Source organism: Seriola dumerili, unplaced genomic scaffold (assembly GCF_002260705.1).
Source record: "Seriola dumerili isolate Sdu_G_001 unplaced genomic scaffold, Sdu_1.0 BDQW01001191.1, whole genome shotgun sequence".
Taxonomy (NCBI): domain Eukaryota; kingdom Metazoa; phylum Chordata; class Actinopteri; order Carangiformes; family Carangidae; genus Seriola; species Seriola dumerili.
Genome location: NW_019175446.1, coordinates 17,315 through 38,357, shown reverse-complemented (window position 1 = coordinate 38,357; position 21,043 = coordinate 17,315). Strand labels below are relative to the sequence as shown.

Sequence of the window (21,043 nt, the reverse complement as noted above, 5' to 3'; positions counted from 1 at the left end):
CAGACAATAAAGATATTCTTAGCGATTCGAGTAACCATAGCAACGTAAATGCTGGTAAAAGGCAAAAAAATTCCCATAGAGAATGAATAAGGAGACGTCTTCAAAATGACCAAACCCCGCCCTCTTTGGAGCTCTACTGCTGCAGATTGAAATGAGAGGAGTGAAGTACACGCACCAAGCAGCAGGAACATTAAAAATTTCTCCAGGAATTTTTCTAGTTTTGTTTATTATTCTGTCCTCAGTCTTCATAGATGTGATGCTGTGACCTCAGAGGTATGTATTCACCTTACACACTCTTTAGTGTGAACTGAACATTGACAGTTAAGATTTTGAAGCAGTTGACAGTGTAGTACAGCTCATGTAGTTTTATTCAGAACTTGTATTATTACTGTTGAAGGACGGACACATTTAAACATTTCTATCATGTCTGTTGTTGATTAAAGCAGACATTATAGTACATTTATTTAATTTTGAATACTGAGGAATACTACAGCGTTTCTGCAACTTAATTTGCAAACATTTGAAAGTCATGTTTTTCAAGATTTTATTTTAATGGTGAATCTGCTTCTTCCTGTCAACAGGAATAATAACACTTCCGGGTAGTTTTGAAAATTTTCCCCAGTCAAACACAGCATTCTTTCCCTTCTAATGAACATATGGTAGCCTTTTTTTATTTATTAGAGGATCTTAATCACAAAGAAATCTTGTCTAGTTGAGTTACTCTACTGAATGAGTTTGTTTTAGTTTTCCAAATCTTTGTCTATATGTTTCAGATTATTAGTAGAGTTTCCTGAATCCAGTGACTGCAGTGATGTCTAAATGTATGCGGTTACATTTCAATAAAAAGCAAACAATTAGATCCAGTATTTAGTGTATTTGAGCGCACGAGTGAAGTAAAGCTCAATTCTTTTAGTATCAATTTATTCTTTAAACTGGTTACAAAAGGAAAAAAAAAATAAAAATTTGGCAGTAACAAAACAAAACCGTTTGTTCATAGTGAACCAAAGCTTCAGTTGTACAAAGTAGTTTAAATAAAAAGGCAGCACTAGCTGACCTTCAGTCATTCATAGCCCAGCTAAAGAATATCCAGAAATTAACAGCTTTTCTCTTTAAGTGCTAATAAAACTACGGTTATATCAGTTTGATACTTTTCAGTATGATCTGTAGAATTGGTCTTTACTGCAAATACAAAGTGTGGATGAGCATATTTGCATTTTCCCTACATTCCTACCTACAACATATTACGATCTGCTTCACCTTCACCCTTTGTCCCTCTTTGTGTCCTCGCAGCTTGACTTTCATCTCACAGAATAACTCAATGACCAATGACCCATATGCCTTAAAAAATGGGCCCCTCGTATGATCCTGAACCCTAATGCACTCGTATAATAAACCTTTATGTGTAGTAAGCTGTCTGAATGGAAAAAAGGAAACATGGCATAATTCATGTTACTAGTTCCAGATAAGTCTCCACTGACACGTACGTCCTTGTGAAAGACAAATCTGTTTTAGTTTTAATTTTGTTTTTCACTCTTCTCCTATTGTAGCCAGTCCAGCTCGGCTATAGAGATGAGAATTATTACATTTTCTGTTTTCACACATGCACACAGACCTGATCTGACCTCCTTTGAAATTCCAGATAAATCCAAAGTTGATGGTGTTTCACTCACTTATAGTAGGATGATCTAACCCCTAAACGTTAATCCTCTACAGAGACTTGACCGTGGTCTGCTGCCAGATTCTTTACTCAAAGACTAGAGTCTAGATTGCACTTTGAATACACAGCACACACTCTTTATCTCTCCTCTACTGCAGCCTATCCAGTTCCACCCATGCTACTGCCCTCTGCTGGCTGTGGATGGCATTGCGTATGGCTGCCAGCAGCTCATCGGTGCAGCTCCAGGTGTTGGGCTCTAAGGTGTAGTAGAGCAGGGGCAGCGTCTCCAGCTGCAGCTCCTCGGCCTGGCACACTTCCTCCATGACGCAGTCCTCCCCACACCGTGGAAAAAACTTCCTATTTCAAATGTTTTTGGATATTTGTAAGGTAAGAACACACCTGGACAAACCTGAATGAAGTACCATTATACAGCTATGATCTGATGTGTACTGAGTGTAGCACTGAATTTCCTGCACTTACCTCAGCTTCTTGTGTTTTTTGTTCTTGGGGTGGATATGGATCACAATAGGATAAATCCTCTGTCTCAGTAAGCCTTCAACACTGGGCAGCCCCAGCTCCAGTAGACAGTGTTTGTCCTAGACGTTGACAAAAAGGGAGATTTAGATCATCTGTGCCGATGTACTGTATTGATCTAACCTACGACCACCCTTCTAACTTGTCCTTGGAGCAGACTCTGATTGTTTGGGTTGTTAGTTGAGATGATTACGATGAATGGGGTGCACTTTAGCGATGGGGAAGATCTAAATTTTGGGGAGAAATGATGTGTTTTTTTCATTACCTGGCTAATGACGTCCTGTATTGACTGCAGCCGTATGCCCAGAGCCTCCTCCGGACTGCAGGAGTCCAACAAGAACACGCTCTTGTCTCGTCTCTCGGAGGCCTGGATCGGCTCTGCAAACCACAGGAAACGTGTGAGGAATCATCAACCTTTTTGTATTCGCTGGGTTTTGTCAGAGTTAAATTCTTCATGTGTGTGAATAAATGTGTGTGTGTGTGTGTGTGTGTGTGTGTGTGGTGTACGTATACCTGGTGGGCAGGTGTTGAAGTTCAGACCAGACTCTGCTGGTTGCAGCAGTCTCTCTATGAGACCACGGGAGAGGAGAGACGGGGAGAAGATGACTGGCCGCTTCGTCTGAACCTGCACTGGCTGCACTAAACTGTAAGGGATCAAGTGCTCCTCGTGACCTGAGGTGACACACACACAAACACACACACTCACTCATTAATGCACACATACAGAGACTGTCACAGAAAACCGATGTCTTATTCAAAAAAAAAAAAAAAAGAATCTGGATCTTACGTTTGCTGAGTGTGTAAAGGACCTGCTGTGTGGAACCGATGCCACGGCCACCGGGACCCACTGCCTTCACCAGTCGTACACGGCCAGATGATTTCTTCAAGAACTGCATGTAGGAAAAATGCAGAAAAATAAACATCCGTTTAGTTGTGTTCACTGTGGTTACAAGTTCTGTAAGAGTTAGTCATTCCAGTACGAGCAGGTTCACCACCTTCTTCTTGAAGTCCTTTTGATCCAGGGCCATTTTTCGTAGCCGTACAAGTAACAGCTGCTGTGCCCTGAGATGGAAAACGGTGTAATTCAGGTTATTTATTAAAACACTATGAGACAAACCGGGCTAATGTTTGTCTTTCAGAGGTCTAACTGGCGTACCTGTTGTAGTTGGGCATGGTTCCTGCCTGCAGGGGCTTGGCTGTGAGCGGGTCCACAAGGGAACAGTGCCAGTGGTATTTCCCATCGTACCGTGTGTCTGTGACATGTATGATGTCATCGCAGGACACACCCAGAGACGGCGGGTCACCGTGGGGCTCCATATTGAGATTGACACGCACGTAGAAAGAGTCCGCCCCCATGAAGGTCGGTGACGACAGCTGGGAGCACAGCTGTGCGTATGCTGCCGACAGGAAGCAGAGGAGGGGACAGTTCAGCCTCACCTTACATGAAGCGATGCAACTTTATGTGTCATCGGGAGAGTTTTCAGTCATGCTTCAAATCTCTTAGATTACAGACTCACCCTCTGGGTTGCTCTGGTGTTTGAGTGTTGACGGCTCCATCCACCACTGCAGAGAAAAGTGGGCTACCTCAGCAGTGCACTGGCCCAGCAGGACACTGCCCCCACCGAACAGAACCCGCTCCAGCTGGAAAACATCAGCCCAAAACTGAACGTCATGTTACAGCCTTATGTTCTTACACTGCGTCTATCTTTTTCTGTGTCTCATTTTTGATTTCGTGTTTATATGTCGCGGCCCAGGAGCTTTCAGAAACTGAACTGCCATTTGTGTTTGTCCCATATGAGCACGAGCTGAAGAACCTGCAGCAAATATTCAATCACACGATTCATTCAACACACACACACACACACACACACACACACCTCCAGCAGCTCGCTGCCCTCCCTCAGTCCACATTGTTCCGCTGGGGATCCGGCTCTCACGTGGCTCACAAAGATCCCCGTTCTGTTTCCTCCGACTATCGTGATATCGTCGGCCAGACTGGCTCGTCCGTGCTTTGGTAAGGTGGGGGGGCTTGAAGACGGGGAGCAGGGGGGCATCCTGAGAGACGGGTGGCCGGCGATGAGACACGTACATTAGACAAATCTTACAAATGAGATCATTGATGTTTAGTGAGAGCTCCATCATTCTGTATGTGCTATAAATGAAACTTTGGTTGAATATTGAGGCTTAAAGAAACTTATTAATGAATCCTCTGATGTCAATGTCATAGAGGTTTTTACACATTACTATTATTGCGCAGAACGCAGCTACAAGTCAAAGTTTTGAAGTAGCACCTGGGAACACTTGGATTGGGTTGGTGTGAGGAGACTGTGGGCAGGTTGACCAGGTCAGGGGGGAAGAGGTGGGAGTGCAGGGAGTTCCAGGAATCCCACGAAGAAGGTTCAGTGTGTTCACCTACACACACACACACACCACAGAGCCTCATGACTTTCAGGCTCACAGTGTGTCACATGCAAAGAAAGTGTTTGTTTGCAGAGAAGACGGTGATGGTTGTTTAATGCAAATCGCGACAGAATCAAATGTACCTGTGATGTTATCATTCTCGTCACTGCCCCAGGAGTCCAGGTCGAACCTTCGCAGAAGAGGGAAAAAAAAGGATGTTAGTCAAGTGGAATAAAGGACAGGCTGAAGGAAAGTGTGGGAAAGGTTCATGACGGGCTGATAAACTCACTCTGTGTTGACCCGTCGGTTGATGGAGTTCATACAAGGAGGGAAGGGGAATGTGGAGAGCCGATTTATTTCCTTTTCATTGTCTTCTGTCTGAGGATAGAGAGATAAACAATTCTGACTCCTTCTTTCGTTCTGTCTGTATTTCGTTCACGTGTTCATTAATGAGCAGAGCTGTCACTCACTGAAGACAGGAGGTTCTCCTCTGAATTGGAACAAGAATCTGTGAAGGAGCAGAAACATTATTCAAATAAATAATGTAAATAACGCTCTCTAACTATTTTCCCAGGCAAAACTCAAGGAATCATCTTCCAGCTGTCGGTGCGCGACTCACCCTCCGAGTTTTCATTGGCTCGGCCTCTAGACGGCGTCTGTGTGCACAGAAGAGTCAAGTTATGGTGGCGTGACCTCACGGCTAATTGTGCATATGCTAACATGCTAATGCATTACAACATCTCTAAAACAATAACAAGATCCAAATCTAGCTGAAAGAAATTCAGCTTGCAGTCCAAAAGCTGCATTCCTCACATAGCAATAACAACAACATGAGAAAACACACAAAGCAGCTGTGTCCCGTGGAAATGATCCCTTACAGTCAACACAGTAGTTCCACTGTGTAAACAGCAGCTACAACTGCTTTGACTGACAGCAGCACCACATTCCTACAGTCAGGAGCCCTGATTCTGATTTAAATCATGACCAGGACAACGGTGACTCCACTGAGATGACAGCCATTAAAAGCCCTGACCTTTCTCAGCACCAGGTGGCTGCTGTTGGCCTGGGGGCTCAGGTCCAGGCCGAGGGAGCAGCAGGGGCCGTAGCACTGGTCCTCGCTGCACAGAGACAGGTGGGACTGGGGGGCAGACGCAAGGAATGATATATGTAATAAAATGTTGTGTGGTTTGCAGCGGGAAGACAGCGCAGCGCTCCCACGTTAACTCACACAGTGCAGGCAGTGGCCGCTCTGCTCCATTTGCTCCCGGTTCCGCTCCCTCTCTCTCTCTCTCTCCAGGTCCCTCTGCTGCTGCTCCAGGTCGGCCTGCAGCTCTGCGATGCGTTTACGCAGACGGTTCTTGTCCAGCAGACAGTCGGTGTACTCCAGCTGCAGGCTGTCCCGGCTACGCAGCGCCTGGCAACAAGAGAGGGGACGTTTGCATGGTGTAAATGTTAAGGCTAGTCAGGGATGCTGATATGGACTCGACCGGAAAAGTTAGATTTTTCAGGCATTGTTGAAAGCGCAGTGAGAGAGAAACAGGACGGTCAGGGGACGACATGCAGCAAAGGGTCGTAGGTCAGACTCGAACCCTCAGCCGCTGCAGTGAGGACTAAGCCCGTGTGGTGCGCGCTCTACCAGGTGAGCCACAGATCCACGGGCTAACGGTGAAGACTGTTACACACCGTGTTCAGCCGTGAGTCCAGGCCACGAGTCACACTGACCTGGTCTCTCTCCTTTTCCATTTCCATGATCTGGTTGAAATAGGACATACTCCTCTTCTGCTCGGTCTCCCAGTCCAGCTGGAGAGTCCTCACCTTCAGCTGCAGCTGCTCGCTCTGCGACTCCAGCTGCAAACACACAGCAGTTCACCATCACGGTCTCTATTCAGAGGCAGAAAAATCGTGTTCACAGCAGATTAATATAATGTTTAGGACGATGAGTGATAAGTGTTCACCTTGTCCGTGTGCTGCTCAGTGCTCTGCAGTTCTCCCTGCAGTCTGGCGATGATGTCGCAGAGCTCCTGTCTCTGCTCTGAAGCCTCCCTGCGGTCCTGTTGCAGGATGTCCATCAGAGCCTGAGGGAAACCACAGAAACAACATTTTTACGACATAAAAAAAGATCTTCATTATGAAAATCTTGAGGGACATATATATAAATAAATACTGTAGCATCAAGAACATACTATGACTCCAGTGGCAGGAACTGAGTCCCTCGTCCGAGTTTCTGTCCCCTCAGATTTGTGAAAGTCAGCGTGGTGCAGCGGCTTCTCTGGTAAAGCAGAACCATTTACTCCATTAGAGAACAAACTGTTTGTTTTGGCTGGTGAAGTTTTCTCTGGAGCCCGGACTGTTTGCTGCTCTGCCTCTGTCAGCCTGGACTTCAGCTCCTCTACCTGCACGGACACAGAAACACATACATTATATCCTTATGACATTTCACGCTTCGGCTTTTCTGCACCTGGCGTGTAAATACAACGCAGCTGTTTATGAACCTCTCCATCTTTAAGGATAAAATGAACCCAAATATGTTTCGCAACCAGGTGGTTCATACCTCAGCGGCATGGTCGACATGTTGCGACAGAGCATGAACCAGATTAAAAGGAGGCTGATAACATCACAGTTGCCTTGGCAACTATTTTTATGCTGCCTAACAAAACAAAACATTTCTTTTCCTTTTCCCATTCAGTCTACTGAAACTTAAAAATGTTATTAGAGTAGCTCTCCCTGTTTCTACGTAATGAGGAACTGTTCCAACTGCTCCACTGAAGTTTCCCAGGCTGTGGTCGTGTTGGGAAACTCACAGGTATTAATATCTGCAGGTTTAACGAGTTTAAGACCAAAGTGACGCTTTCTAACTCTTCTGAGGTACATTAAGTTTAAACGTATCAGTACACTTCCTGTTTTTTCCCACGCTGCACCTAACCGACCTACCTGCCTCAGGAGTTCCCTCTCTCGGGTGGAGGCCTTGCCTTGCTCCTCCAAGGCCCTGGAGTACTTCACAGCCTGCTCCAGGTGTCGGTCCTTCAGCTTCCCCAGCTCTCTGCTGGCCAGCTCGCAGTCCTGACGCAGCCTTCAGATCACAAACCATCCAGTGGACACAACTTTACTATTTCTCGTTGATTCATTTTTGTGTAACGATGTAAATATCGGTAAAAGGAAACAATAGTTGTATTATTGTAGATGCTCATGAGTTTAAATTCACTCACTGAAGCCGCAGGATGAAAGAATATTATTATAAAACATCCCTCTCTAAGTGGAAATAACGGGACTCAAGAGGAAGAAACTAATCCACCTGGAAAAGTTGGACCAACCTCTGGAGCTGCAGTCTGTCGTGACGTAGCTCCTGCGCTTTGCGCTCGGCGCGGCCGCGCTCGTCCTCCGCCATCCGGCAGCGCTGAGACAGGCGTCGCTCACACATGCGGCTGTTCCGAAGCTGCTCCCTCAGTTTACGCACCTCCAGCAGCAGAAACTGGGTCAAACCCTCCGGACCTTCCTTGTCTGTTGGAGTGGGAGAGAGAGAGAGAGAGAGACAGGTGGAGGTTATAAGGTCGACTAAGTGCCTGTATGTCAGCTCTGCGTAACACTTAAACATAAACCTTTGTGTTTATTCTATTCACATGTGACTGTCTTATCTCCTCGTGTATTTACTACGGGCCAATAAAGAACCATTCAATCAACTTTCCATGTCGATATCTCTTTCCCAAAGTCTCAGATAAAAAGCAAAGGTGACAGACTGGGAGTGTCCTGCCTGAGGAGGTCGGGCGTGCCGAGTTGATGCCCCGGTTTAAAACTCTACTCAAAACCTACTTGTATAAAGCAGCTTTTAATTCTTGATTTCAATGCTTTTATCTTTGGTTTCTACTTTTAGTTTTTAGTTTTTGTGTATTTGTATTTGCTGATCAACACGTTGCCTCTCTTCTCTGTGTCGTTTATTGCTTTGTTTTGTTTTCATGTTTCTGCAGCACTTTGAGTGGGATCAGGTCTTTTCTTTTTTTTTTTTTTGCAGATTAAAGTCTCAAGAACAAACTCACTTTCCAAAACGTAAACAAAAGTGTGTTTTCAGTCTGAAACCGAACGCAGTTTCATCACAACCCAAAGCTCTGGACACACTTCCTACAGATAAACAGGTATTTTTAAAAGAAAGCTCAAAACTTATTTCTTCACTTAAGCCTTTGCACTTTGCTCTGCACTTCTTTTAAATGTCTTCTTATTTAATAATAATAATACTTACTATTTTATCTCATGTTTTTAATGTTTTTAATTTTACATTAATGCTTTTAACATGTTTTTATGTTCATTTTATGTCTTTTCATGTGGAGCACTTGGTGCTTCATTCCTTGTATGAAAGGTGCTGTACAGATAAAGTTTATTATTATTATTATTATTATTATTATGAAATCATGAACGTGGTTATTGTCAGTAGCGTTTCATAGCATTAAAAATGAACATGGATAGTCAAGACAGAGACACCTGCAGAGGTGAGTGAAAGCTGTAACATCTGTTACAGGTTGTTCCTTCCTTCCACTTTTAATAGGCTTTTTTTTTTTTTTAATCATTTTTTGTTTTTGTTTTGATTTTGCCTCATATCTACATCACGTGACTTCAGTCTGCACCTTTGCCGTCCTCCCTGTGGAGACATCCCTGCTTACCCAGTATGAGGGAGCATCTCTGTGTGGGCTGTTCTCCAGTCAGCTGTGTGTACTGCTCTGGGTGGTAAAACTCCAGCGACTCCATGAAGGCCTGAAGCCCCCGCTGGCCCTGGACGCGCAGAATGTCCAGCAAACGACCTGTTGGACAAAAGACACACAGGTGCTCAGAGACACTGTGATAATGATCCCACTGCCTTCAACAAATAAACTGATGCACGCTCATGTTTGGTTCTGCAGAACTCTCACAGCTGAAACAGGCGAACAACAACACAGACGTGTCTCTGTCTCTTTGATGTGAGAGTCCTTCACCCCTGTAGTTAAGCAGGTATTTCAAACATGAACATGATGACTGAACTCACTGGCAGCAAAACAACAGTCTTTGCTCAGTATTTGGACCAGGTGCTCGTCCTCATCTCGTCTTTACTTGCAGCATCTCCCTCCTTCATCTTTATCTTCTCTCACTCCTAATAATTCTTCCCTCTCTGTCGGCCGTCACACTCCCCTTTACTTAGCAGAGTCTTTCATCTTGTACTCTCTCTCTCCTTGTGGTTGCTGCCTGGTTCTGGTTTATCTTTCCACATGTTCCTCTCAACCTGCACCTTACTGCGCAATCAATCACACATAATGTTTTACAAAAGAACCACACAGCTTCCACCGAGCTCCCAATTTCTAAAGCGCCTTGTGAGATTGTAGATTAGTTTCCGGTCTCCCAGTTCTCCCGTTTGCGTCAGTTCGTCTCGGTGAAGACCATGTTGCGTGTTGCCTGCACAAACCCCTATCAAAGTTGGTTTTATTGTTTCTCTTCTCCTATTGAATTTCTAGTTCCAAAGTACGTGGATGTGCAGATATTTGTCAGAGGATTCATCTGCTACTGAAGAAAACTCCAAATGTGATTATTCTCAGGCAAGTTCTTTTTTTCTCTGATTTTTAAACTGCTTTAATTGTGATTATTTGCAATATGCATCAGAGATTATGAAATCCTCAGAGGGTTTAAGTCACGCTGAATCTAAAAATGTGTGTATTATGAGGCTGGATGTTTGATTTACTGACTGACTCCTTCTTCCTCTCACCGGCCTTGCTGATGCGCAGCGGGTACTGCGTGGAGTTGAGCACCTCGTCCTCATCCTGTTCGTCGATGACCTTGCACTGCCGCAGGTACGGGGTGAGCTTGGCCGGGTTCAGGATGCGCGTGAGCTTGTGTCGCACTCCTTCCACGCGATCCCACAGCTCCTCACAGCGCTCCTCCGTCCAAGGGGGTGAAGATCGCACCTCCTCCGGGGCGATGTCCCCCTCCTCCGCCCAAACGGTGGCACCTGGAAGAGGCAGAAAAGGAGAGTGAAGGTGACGGGACGGTGTTATTCTTCACATTCAGTAAGATTCATTTGCTCAGCTTACATCTGTTACTGTGACTCGTGTCTCTTTCATTTCACATTTGAGGGACAGACTTGGACGCACATCTTACATCCAGTGCTAGACTAAATACTGTTTCCCATGGAGAATTCCACTGGAATTTGTTTTCGTCTCACTGCGCTTATCTGTATCTCTGCAACTGTCGGCCATCAGCAGTGGGTTGTCTCACCCTACTTCCATGCTTTCTAAACAATCACAGTTTGTTCGCTTTTTAACGCGAAGATAAGACATCACAAACAAACCTTTAAGTCAGGAACTTTTATGAGCTGTTTCGAAATTCCCCTATTTTCGGCCTCAACCCCTCTGAGGTCGCTGGATGTTTCTATTAATATCTTAGTGATAATACAGCGGAGAAATATGGTTTAAATGTTGTTAGAACCTGTCCACTCTCCACTTTCCCTTTCATATTCTGGCGAGATCGTACGTGATTCACAGCCTCTGAAATTTGGTTAATCAACACTATGACTCAGTGATATTACGAAATGTAATTGTAGGCATTTAATATCCATTTATCTACTATTTTACTCAAGTGTTGTACTATTTTTAAGAACCTGGTAAACTGGAACCTGGTTGGTAAATCCATTTCAAGCACCAAAACAATCCACCCTGCATCTCTTTGCACAGTGAAAGAACTGAGATTGTTCTGAAGATTGTGACATAAAACACTTTGGTATTGTGTGATATGCAAGTGTATTTTAAAAGGTGAAGTTTAGATTTAAGAAATAATGTAGAAATGGAGGAAAAGCCCTCAGACCTCAAAGGGTTTTGATGAGATTTTTGTTGCACGGCAATCGTCTTTGTCCAACACTGAATGGCTTTATAATAGAAGACATTCTCGTGGATGTACAGAGGATTACTGGGCTGATCTGCTGCATAGTGAAGGCATGAGGTGAGTGCTCCTCACTGGAAATCTTCCAAGGCATACTGAGGGGGATTTACTCCCTACGAAACACGAGTCTGACAAACGATCATTCAACCTGAAGCCACCTTCCTGACAGACAGCAGATACGGTGTTACATCCCACGTACACATGAAGACACGTGAAGAAGAGCTTCAGTGTGAGTTCATGTAACAGCAGCGGTGGTGTGAGACTGTGTTTAACTGTTATAGGGCGAAAGGTCTGCTGTTATGAGGGTCATAAACTTGTGGGAGAGACACTTTGTGGGTCAGTGCCTCAGAGCGCAGGAATGAAAATACTGGTGTGAGTCATGCTGCACACCTAAAAACACACCAGGGGACCGCAGACAAAGGCTTCCTCAGCCCCATTCACTGCACACTGGAGGAGACACAGAGGGAAAGTGGATAAACCTGCCACTGCTGGAGTTTGTTAAAAAAACCACCAGCTACATGGAACAGCAATAACAACAGAAGAGGTGGTTCCATTATCAACGATGCGAGGGAGGGAAAGCTTTTTCCACCTTTCCAGATCCAGTGAGGAATCGCTGAGCAAGGCTCAGAGCTGTAACAACACGAGCCCTCCAGAGCCGTGTTGATCCTCAGGCAGATTCCCACGTCTCCTCTTTTGTTGGTTTAACAAATGTAGTGAGTCTGCTGTAATCACAGACCGGTCCTGTCCAGCTGACATGCAGAGCAGTGCCTGTTTCCTCTCATGTTATAGTGTTTGTTTTCTGTATGTAAAAACTCTATTGATCTTTATTTGTGACATTTTATTGAATGAATTAAAACTGTAGAAAAAGCTAGTGATCTTTATCTTTAATTCTAATTAAAATTCTAGAACAAAAGTCAGTAAATCACTCAGTCATGAAAGTGTCCCTGTAGGTTTTGACCCTCAGCGTCTCTCTGTTGTTGCCCATCCAGGTTATTTACCAATACTGAGAGTGTGCAGCTGATCGGAGCTGCCTGAGCTCACAGGCAGGTCGAGGCAGGTCTGAATGCTCTGGAATCTCTGCATTTCTCATAAACCATCTGTTGAGACATTGTTCTGATGTGATCTGCCAATTACTTCCTCCAGCTTACACAAAACATAGTAGAAAACGCTCTTTACAAATTGGAATATTATGGAATATTACGGAATATAATCTGTATCACTAAAACTATCAATCTGAACTGTAAAATGAAGACTTGCTTTCAACTAATAGAAAATAAAAAAAATGAAGGAAACAAAAGTAAACATGTTCTTTCTACTGATAAGATAATAATATATTCAGACATATTCCATGAAGAAGGTGAATAACAAAAGCTGCTCATCAGAATTTGTCACAGATGTGTGTCAGATCTTTTATCTCTAAAAAGACAAAGTTTAAATTGTGTGCAGCTTTAATGAAGATAATAGAAAACATATAGTTAGTTTTTTCAAAATGACTAGTTTAGATTATTGTGTTGACTGTTTTGAGAGCTTTTATTTTGGAGGAATGTGTCGAATCAACAGAGAAAAAAAAATCTAACTTGACTCATGGATGCCAAAGTTAATATCACTAATAATAGTAGTAATAATAATAATAATAATAATAATGTCACCGGATACTTTATAAATAGAAATATAATAAACAGATGAATCCGTGCTCAACATTACATCATTACTGAGCGTCACATACCTGAGGATTGGACAGAATGTGGTTCATTATCGGGTGAAAAGTGAATTTGAAACTGAGTTTTAGAGACTTTACGTATCACTGATAATAGATCAATAATAAGCAACAGCACAGACCTGCCGTCAGCTAATCTGTCAATCACTCCCCGGTGACACTTTGTAAACGAACATCAACGTACAGAAAGAGAGAGAGAGTGAAATGTTGACTTACCGCTCATGTCTTCAACCTGCGTGAATATATGTCGAGAGACCAGGAAGGGAAATCTCAGTGTAGTTAAATCCTCCACATCCCATTCAGTCAGGAGGGAAACCGAGGAGTGAGGTCAGAGCGTGGAGGGGGGGCGCGTAAAGCACAGGTCCTCCTTTTACGCACACCTTGGCACACTCAGCTCCTCCACCTTCAGCCAACCGCCACCAGCCAATCGGCAGCCACGAAGAACGATAAAAAAAAAAAATCCCCACTCACCGCCGACTCATGCGGATTTCCTCTGTGTGGCCTCGGCAGAGGAGTGTCGATGAAAACATGATGTGTCTGTAGAAGACTTCGGCGCTAGATGGCGCTTTCAGCCAGTGATTCTCCTCCTTCAGAGCTGAAGCTCAGCGTCACAGCGGAAACACCGTTTCTGCCGAACATCCAGCGACCTGAGCCGGAGGCTGACAAAAGCTCACACAGGACTGTTTCTGAAACTTGTCAGTTTTCAAATGAAAGTTTGACACAGATATGTTTTTTATGAACATATGACTCACTGACACAGTGACTCACCAGGTGCTTCGCTGCAAACCAAGAGCAAAAAATAGCTCTTGTAAAACGACGTGAGTGACAGTTCAGCGCTGTAGGGCTGGAGGAGAGCAGGTGAGTCACCGGCGCTGCCAAGGGAAACCTGGCTGATCCCACACATCAACTCACCGTGACACAGAGTTTCATCCTCACTGTGTGTTCAATGTTAGTGGACCATGTCATGGCGCCGTCTCGTTCACTTCCAACATAATGACTGCAATTAACCCGCTGAAGGTCTGAGGCCATTTTATCTGTTTCTACATTATTTCTTGAATTCACCTTTTAAAAGGTGCGTGCATATGACGTCACACCCACGTGTTTATGTCACAGTTCTCAGAACAATCTCAGCTCTTTCTCTAACGAGGCCCTTCACTGTGTAAAGAGATTATTTGGCCCAAATGCTGAAAACCTGAAGACGAGTTTTTGAAATTCATGTGGAAAACAAACCTTTACTGATGTGTATGAATTGTTTTGGTGTTTGAAATGTTCATAAAAATAGAGCAATATATGATTGAAATAGTAGATAAATGCCCAAAATGAAATTTTGTGTGTCCTAGTGTCTGTCACTCTACTTTAACCAAATATTAGAAGCTGTGAGTCACGTGTGATTTCAGAAGAATGTGTGAGAAAGTGGAGAGTCGACAGATTCTAACAACATTTAAACCATATCTCTACGCTGTGTTATCACAAAGATAATAAAAACATCCATCCACCTCAGAGGGTTAAATTCATAAGTGACTATGAGCTGACTCAGAGCAGTTAGCTCATCCGTACCCGATACTGGGTTTAACCCGGAAATCAGATAAAGGCAAAAACAAGTGGCGGCAAGAGCATCCTGTGATGATCGCGCCGGTCATACTCTAAATCCCTTTGGCAGCAGGTGAAAGACTCGGAGGCCTCTGAGCATTAAATTCAATAAAGGGGAAAGAAAATGAGGGAACGAGGCCGTGAAGAGAAGAAGAATGTGTCTTTTTTTCTTGGCATGAGGACAGGAAACGCCTCCGGGCCTCCTGTTGGAGACAGTGTGGGTCACTGCAGAAAAAAGGAGACAGGATATATAATAGACTCGTCTGCCCCTTACGTCACAGGAAGCGTAGTTATAGGTGAGTGTTCTCAGACTTTACATCAGGCCTCGGTCACAAATAGTACGTGGTGTGCTGCAAAAGTAAAAGCATTAGTGACATCACTTGGTTTCACCCAGCCACTGAAGGATGTGTAGTTGAAGGCATCTCACAGAGCTCTGTCAAAGTAGCTGAGCAGTGTGCGCCATTAGTTTAAACTCAGGAGGCGATTGTAAATATCCAGTTCCAGCTCTAAACCAAAGACTAACTCATGATACACGATGTCGTGATTTAAAAACATAAGTGTGTAAAGGTGTGTTCAGCTGCTCCTTGATTCTGGCCGGTGCACGGGGACGGGGACGGGGACGGGGACGGGGACGGGGGGACTGATGTCTTTCACGCAGCAGGTCGTGGAAATCAAAGCTCAAGCTGATCCGGGTGATAAATAAACATCAGTCTAAATCTTTAATATTTCCACCCCACTCATTGTTTTTCCAAGCTTCTCGTTTGCGTCACTCAGAATTTTTTTTTGTTGACTCTGATGTTATTGATGTTGATTCCATGTTAAACAGGAAATTGCATGATGTTATTCTGGGATAGTTACAAGATCTCAACACAAGTGGCTTTTCTTGCTCAAGTTAAATCTATCAGCACAGCACTTTTGGAAATACATCTTCACTTTTAACACAGTACATTTCCCGGGTTGCCTGGTTTTCATTTTCTCACTCTCAACTTTGTCATAAAGCATCATGGGTATCTTGAGCACCACCGGCCTGATCAATAGAGATGCTGTCACAGTATCCTGCAAAGGAATCATAAATCATGGCAAAGATTTAAATCTGTCTCAATTACAGATACCCCCCCCCCCCGGTCCCTCTCGTCCCTCTCGTTCTCGGCCTCTGTTTTCCAAAAACAAAACAAAAAAAGCCAGAAAAGACACATTCTTCAGGGACACAAAGAGGCGATTCTGTGCAGCTTGAGTCATAGCCGGAGCCACGGGGGGTCAGCTGCCGGGTGAAGAGCCAGGCCTGTTGTGTGCTGGGAAGCATCAGAGTGGAACAAACATAGAAATGAAACCCACAGACGCTGCTGCTGGTTGAGCTGTACATTGTTGAATAGTTATAGGTGTGGGCGTATTTGAATTAATTCAGCTTTCTGATTTCATCGTTTGCTGAAGCAACATTTCTGTCTCTCTCTCTCTCTCTGACAGTCACTAACAATAATCACACAGATGTGAAGAGCAAATTTAAGACCCAAAGAGCAGCACGGATGGTTATCAGTCCCAACCGCTTCCTGTTGCCTTGAGGTTGCAGGTGAAATAAAATAGCTGCTGGATCTAAACTGTCAGCTACGTCTCCATGACTGTAGCGGTGTGACTTTCTAAGCCAAACAACAGTAAAAGTGTTCATCATCAGCCTTGTCTTGCCTTTTCAAAAAGAAGATGCTGAAGCCAACACCTGTTGTTGTTTGGAAGGAAAAGAGCTAAAAGAGCTAAAAAATGAAAGTGTATGGTGCACTGAAGGAATTCTGCACGGTTTATTTCTGTCGGACCGAGCTGTCACGATATCACACATTCCTGCATGAGCAAACTGTGGGGTCCAGTGCTGCCGTCAATGGCTCCTCTGTGTCGCTGTCACCTCAGAAACAACAGGAATGCTCATCCACTGCAGCCCTCCCTCCCTCCCTCCCTCCCTCCCTCCCTCTGCAGACCGAGGCCTGCACAGACTGTTGGAGGAAGGATGGCTCTGTCTGAAGAAGAAGAAGCACAAAGTCAACACCAGACACCCAGGCAGGGGGGTGGTGGCACATAATAAATAGAAGAAGAACAGAAGGAAGAAAAGGGCGAGCTAGAGGGACAGAGAGACAGACAGAGGCGAGATGTGAGTTCATGAGTCATAACTAAAGACAGAACGCAACATACGATAACAACACAAGACGGAAACTGAATTATTTATATGACTCACATTTAAAATCAATTACCGGACAAACAGGTAAAAACACATGGTTACTTAAAACCCTCTGAGGTCAGAGGGCATTTCCTCCATTTCTACATTATTTCTTAAATGCACTTTTTTAAAACGTACTTGCATCTCACATCACACCCAAGTGTTTGTCTCAATCTTCAGAGCAACCTCAGCTCTTTCTCTAACGAGGCCCCTCACCGTGTCGACAGATCATTCGGCCCCAATGCTGAAAACTTGAAGCTGAGTTTTTGAAATTCTTCAAATATCTTGTGAAAACAAACCTTTTACTGTTGTGGACGAATTGTTTTGGTGCTTGAAATGTGTTCACCAACGTCTAAAGGTTCCTAAACACAGAGCAAGATATTAAGATATTAATAGAAACATCCATCCACCTCAGAGGGTAAAGTTTTCCCAAACAGACACTGCTTCAAACTAAAGCTGTGTGAAAGAAAAAAAAAGAACCATAAATGTATTTATTGTTGGATTTACACTTCAGCCCAGAGTATGACATGTGTTTTTTACACATTTAAATACACCTACACACAGATCTACACACACACACACGACTTTGTGGTGCCAGTGTGAAGTGACGCCTCGGCCCGCTCCCCTTCCTGTCACTCTCCTTCCAGAGCGGTGAGGTTTGAGTTGACGTTTGAATTACAGGGTGTAGCGTAGCTGTCTAAATCTGAGCTCCACCACACATTTGAACTGCAGACATAGACGGCTTTACCGACCGCTGCACATCAGTTTCCAGATACACAAACTGCTTTTTGTTTTTTTTAAAAATGCGTCCATTGCCAACCGCACAGTAAAAGTTGCCCTGGAACAGGAACAGGGTCACAAACAGTCACGATAAGCAAAACACGTCTGTCTGTCTGTCTGTCTGTCTGTCTGTCTGTCTGTCTGTCTGTCTGTCTGTCTGTCTGTCTGTCTCCTGAAACCAGGATGTGTGTGGGTTTTTTTTTTTTTTTTCAGGACTTTCACACCAACATTTTGTCGGTTTTAAGTGTTTTAAAGTGAAAGCGACATAAATAACACAGTTTGGCTCATGTGATGTCACTGCCCAGCGGTGCAACCAGTAAAGGCACCTTCTCTGGAGATGCCAAGGTCAGGAGTTTCGAAACCCCACATGCATCATACATGTTGCCGCTAGCAACCATATTTAACCTCACATGTAACTGTTTGCCTTTAAGTGTGATGTCTGGATTGGAAATCTTGGGAGATGACGACCACATTTTCTATGAAGGGACACACATTTGCGACACTTCCTCACCTGCTGCTGGTTCACATTCCCTGCGGTTCTTAAATGAGCATCGACACCAGCAGGAGAAGCCGTCCTGTGGGGAGTGATAACAACAAAGTCAGTGTGGTAAGACGCTTCTATTTCAAGGTTTACACAACAATATATATGTGTGTGTGTGTAGAAAGTATTTCATGTTGCAGGGATTCAGAGACGTGAGTTATTCACTAATGTTGCAGGAAGCCCGTCAGCTCCCTAACAAACCCGCTGACAGTATTTGATCTCTGTTTCCAGCTCCATCAGCATCAGTTTGCATGCTCCGACCATGAATACAGTCCGTCTGTGAAGTACAATGGCTGGTTTCAATGCTCAGCAGCTTACTCAGACATCATCATCATCATCATCATCATCATCAGTCTCCCCACCGCGACCCAGCACACAGGAACAAGGGATTAACCCTCGCTGAGTCTTTGTGACTCACTCAGAACTACTGACATCTCCAAACTTCTACTTCTCTCAAGCTTTTTTTGGACTGTAACACGACAGCAACGTTTCCCGCAGCCCAGCACTCAACAGCTTCACAAGGAATCGTACGTTATTTTCTCAGATTGGTGCAATTTATTATCTACTGTAGGTCTGAAGGCAGAAACTATCTCCAGGAGTTGCTCAAGAAAATAGAGAAAAGTTGTAAATGCCTTGGAAACTTCTAATTTGGGAATTTTGGAGGAGACTGTTGTGCATAAATCTGACACTGGCAAAAAAAACCCGAAGAGCAGTAAATATAGTTATGTTTTTTTTTTTTTTTTAACCAACCAGTAAAAGTTGCAAATGCAGCAACAAACTCACGATCCCTCACTGGCTTCCCACTTGGAAAGGAGTTGTTTTTCAAGCCTTCTCCCCTATTTCATACTTCATTGATAGATTTTTGGTATTCCAGTTAACACTTGATTATCCTGAGAAATATTCTCTCAAATATTCTATATTATAAGAAAGTGTAAAGATTCAGTTACAATTTTATAGCTGATATATTTTGAATATTTACCTCATTTTCCGCTTGTTTGAGACAGAAAACGTGTTATATGTAATTGTTAACAGTGAATATGTAAAAAAAAAAAAAAAAAAAAAAAAGTTAAATCTAAATGTGAGGAAAGTGAGTTAAATATAAAATTGTAACTGATTTTTTACATTCGGCGCCCCGTCTTCTCTCCTGAGAAACATCTGACTCTTAGATTTAGATCAGGCTTCTGAAAACAAAGGTAATAAATGTTCCAGCGTGTGTCTGTGTGCTCATGCTTGTCTGCAGAGCACCGAGGACTGACGTTACAACGCTGTGTTGTCTGCGGGACCAGACAAAGACACCGGGGTCGACTTCTTTTATGTTCCCCTCAACCCAACGCTCCATATATCAACCCCCCCCCCCAAAAAGGTTCAACTGATCAGTCCCACTTCCTGAATGATGTTCTCCAAACGCACATCTGGGAGTCTGGGAGCCTGTCCTCCAGAACAGGGGCCAGATTCACAAAACACACATCCAAACTGCACGGCCATCATGAAGAGTGATGCTGCAGGTAAAGAGGAATTTTTTGCTTTAAATATGTTTTTACTGGATGAACCTGTTTAGTAGGACGTTCAGAAAAAGGTTCAGTCACCGTTGGCGTCGAGTCAGGATGCAGAACAAACGTCATGAAACATCAGTGTTATCCAGTGAAGGTTTATTCTCATTTCCAAACATGAAGGGGAAGAGTTGAAAACAAGAGCCAATCGGTGATAATGAAAGGAAAGGAAGTGAGGTGGGTGAAGAAAGGGAAGAGGAAAATGATACAAATCTTCACCACAAACTAATTTAGTGAGCTGTTATATGAAGCCTCTCGGCTGCCTCTCTGATTTGTGAGAAACTCTTTTCCTGTGAAGAAGAAAATCTTTTTCTTCTCATCCTGTTTCAGTGGCGTTCCTCCCCCCTCCCCCTCCTTCTCTTTCCTCTTTTCATGCCCACGAGCTTCATATTTCTAATTTATTCTCACTACATCTCTGTCACTTCTCTCTTAAATGTAGAATAATAACAATTTCACACGGTTCATGATCGTTTTATGGTGTGTGATTTCCTGTTATCGTTCTCTCTCTCTCTCTCTCTCTCTCTCTCTTCCTCTGTCCTCTGGTTTTCTTTTCCTCCCCTGATTCGTTGCAGCTGTTGTCAACAGGAGCTGCTCGCCCTCCCAGGTTCACAGCAAAGATGATCCCTCCATTTCTCATGTCTTTGTCCAGGCTGCATCACACACCCTCAGCTTGATCTTTTCTGGCTCCAGTCTGAAGGATCACCGCCCCGAAGAATCTCTGTTTCCTCCATCAGGACGCAGCAGCTGGTGCCAGCAGCGATCGTTCCTCCATTATAAGTGAAACCGCAGACGTATCCTGATCATTGGAACTCGCTGCAAAGACGCATGAAATCATCACAACACAAAGTGCTGTAGTTTTTCATCTCATGAAAGTGAACAGAGTCGAGCTTTAAGATTAAAAGAATCATTTCATGTTCATTCAGATTTTTTGGTTTTTATTTTGCTGAGGATATTTTATTACATTTTGGAAAAGTCACAAAGTGATCTGACCTTTTTGTTTTTTGCTCCATATTTTTATTCCTCCGACAGTCGGAGCCGGAGGCATGTTGTTTTCAGGTTGTCTCATTCTCGTGGACGCGATATCTCTGAAACGCCTTGACAGAACTTCTTCAAATTTTGCCCAAACATTCAGCAGGACTCAAAGATGAACTGATTAGATTTTGGTGGCTAAAGGTCAAAGGTCACA

General features: G+C 43.9%; 1 protein-coding gene across 1 annotated transcript; it reads right to left on the bottom strand.

Moving 5' to 3' along the window:
• Positions 1-752: 752 nt before the first annotated feature.
• LOC111238095 (caspase recruitment domain-containing protein 10-like) lies at positions 753-13,432 on the bottom strand. The gene is made up of 24 exons (XM_022767495.1): positions 13,413-13,432; positions 10,311-10,553; positions 9,241-9,378; positions 7,903-8,089; positions 7,523-7,661; positions 6,775-6,984; positions 6,547-6,666; positions 6,314-6,439; positions 5,820-6,005; positions 5,625-5,729; positions 5,211-5,247; positions 5,062-5,099; positions 4,881-4,969; positions 4,735-4,781; positions 4,483-4,603; positions 4,069-4,246; positions 3,709-3,832; positions 3,348-3,588; positions 3,187-3,253; positions 2,979-3,081; positions 2,705-2,863; positions 2,457-2,569; positions 2,138-2,253; positions 753-2,014 (listed from the first exon to the last, which is right to left on the bottom strand). Exons 1-24 carry the CDS (start codon positions 13,417-13,419, stop codon positions 1,807-1,809), a joined length of 3,102 nt encoding a protein of 1,033 aa, XP_022623216.1. The 5' UTR covers positions 13,420-13,432; the 3' UTR covers positions 753-1,806.
• Between the last annotated feature and the right edge of the window lie 7,611 nt (positions 13,433-21,043).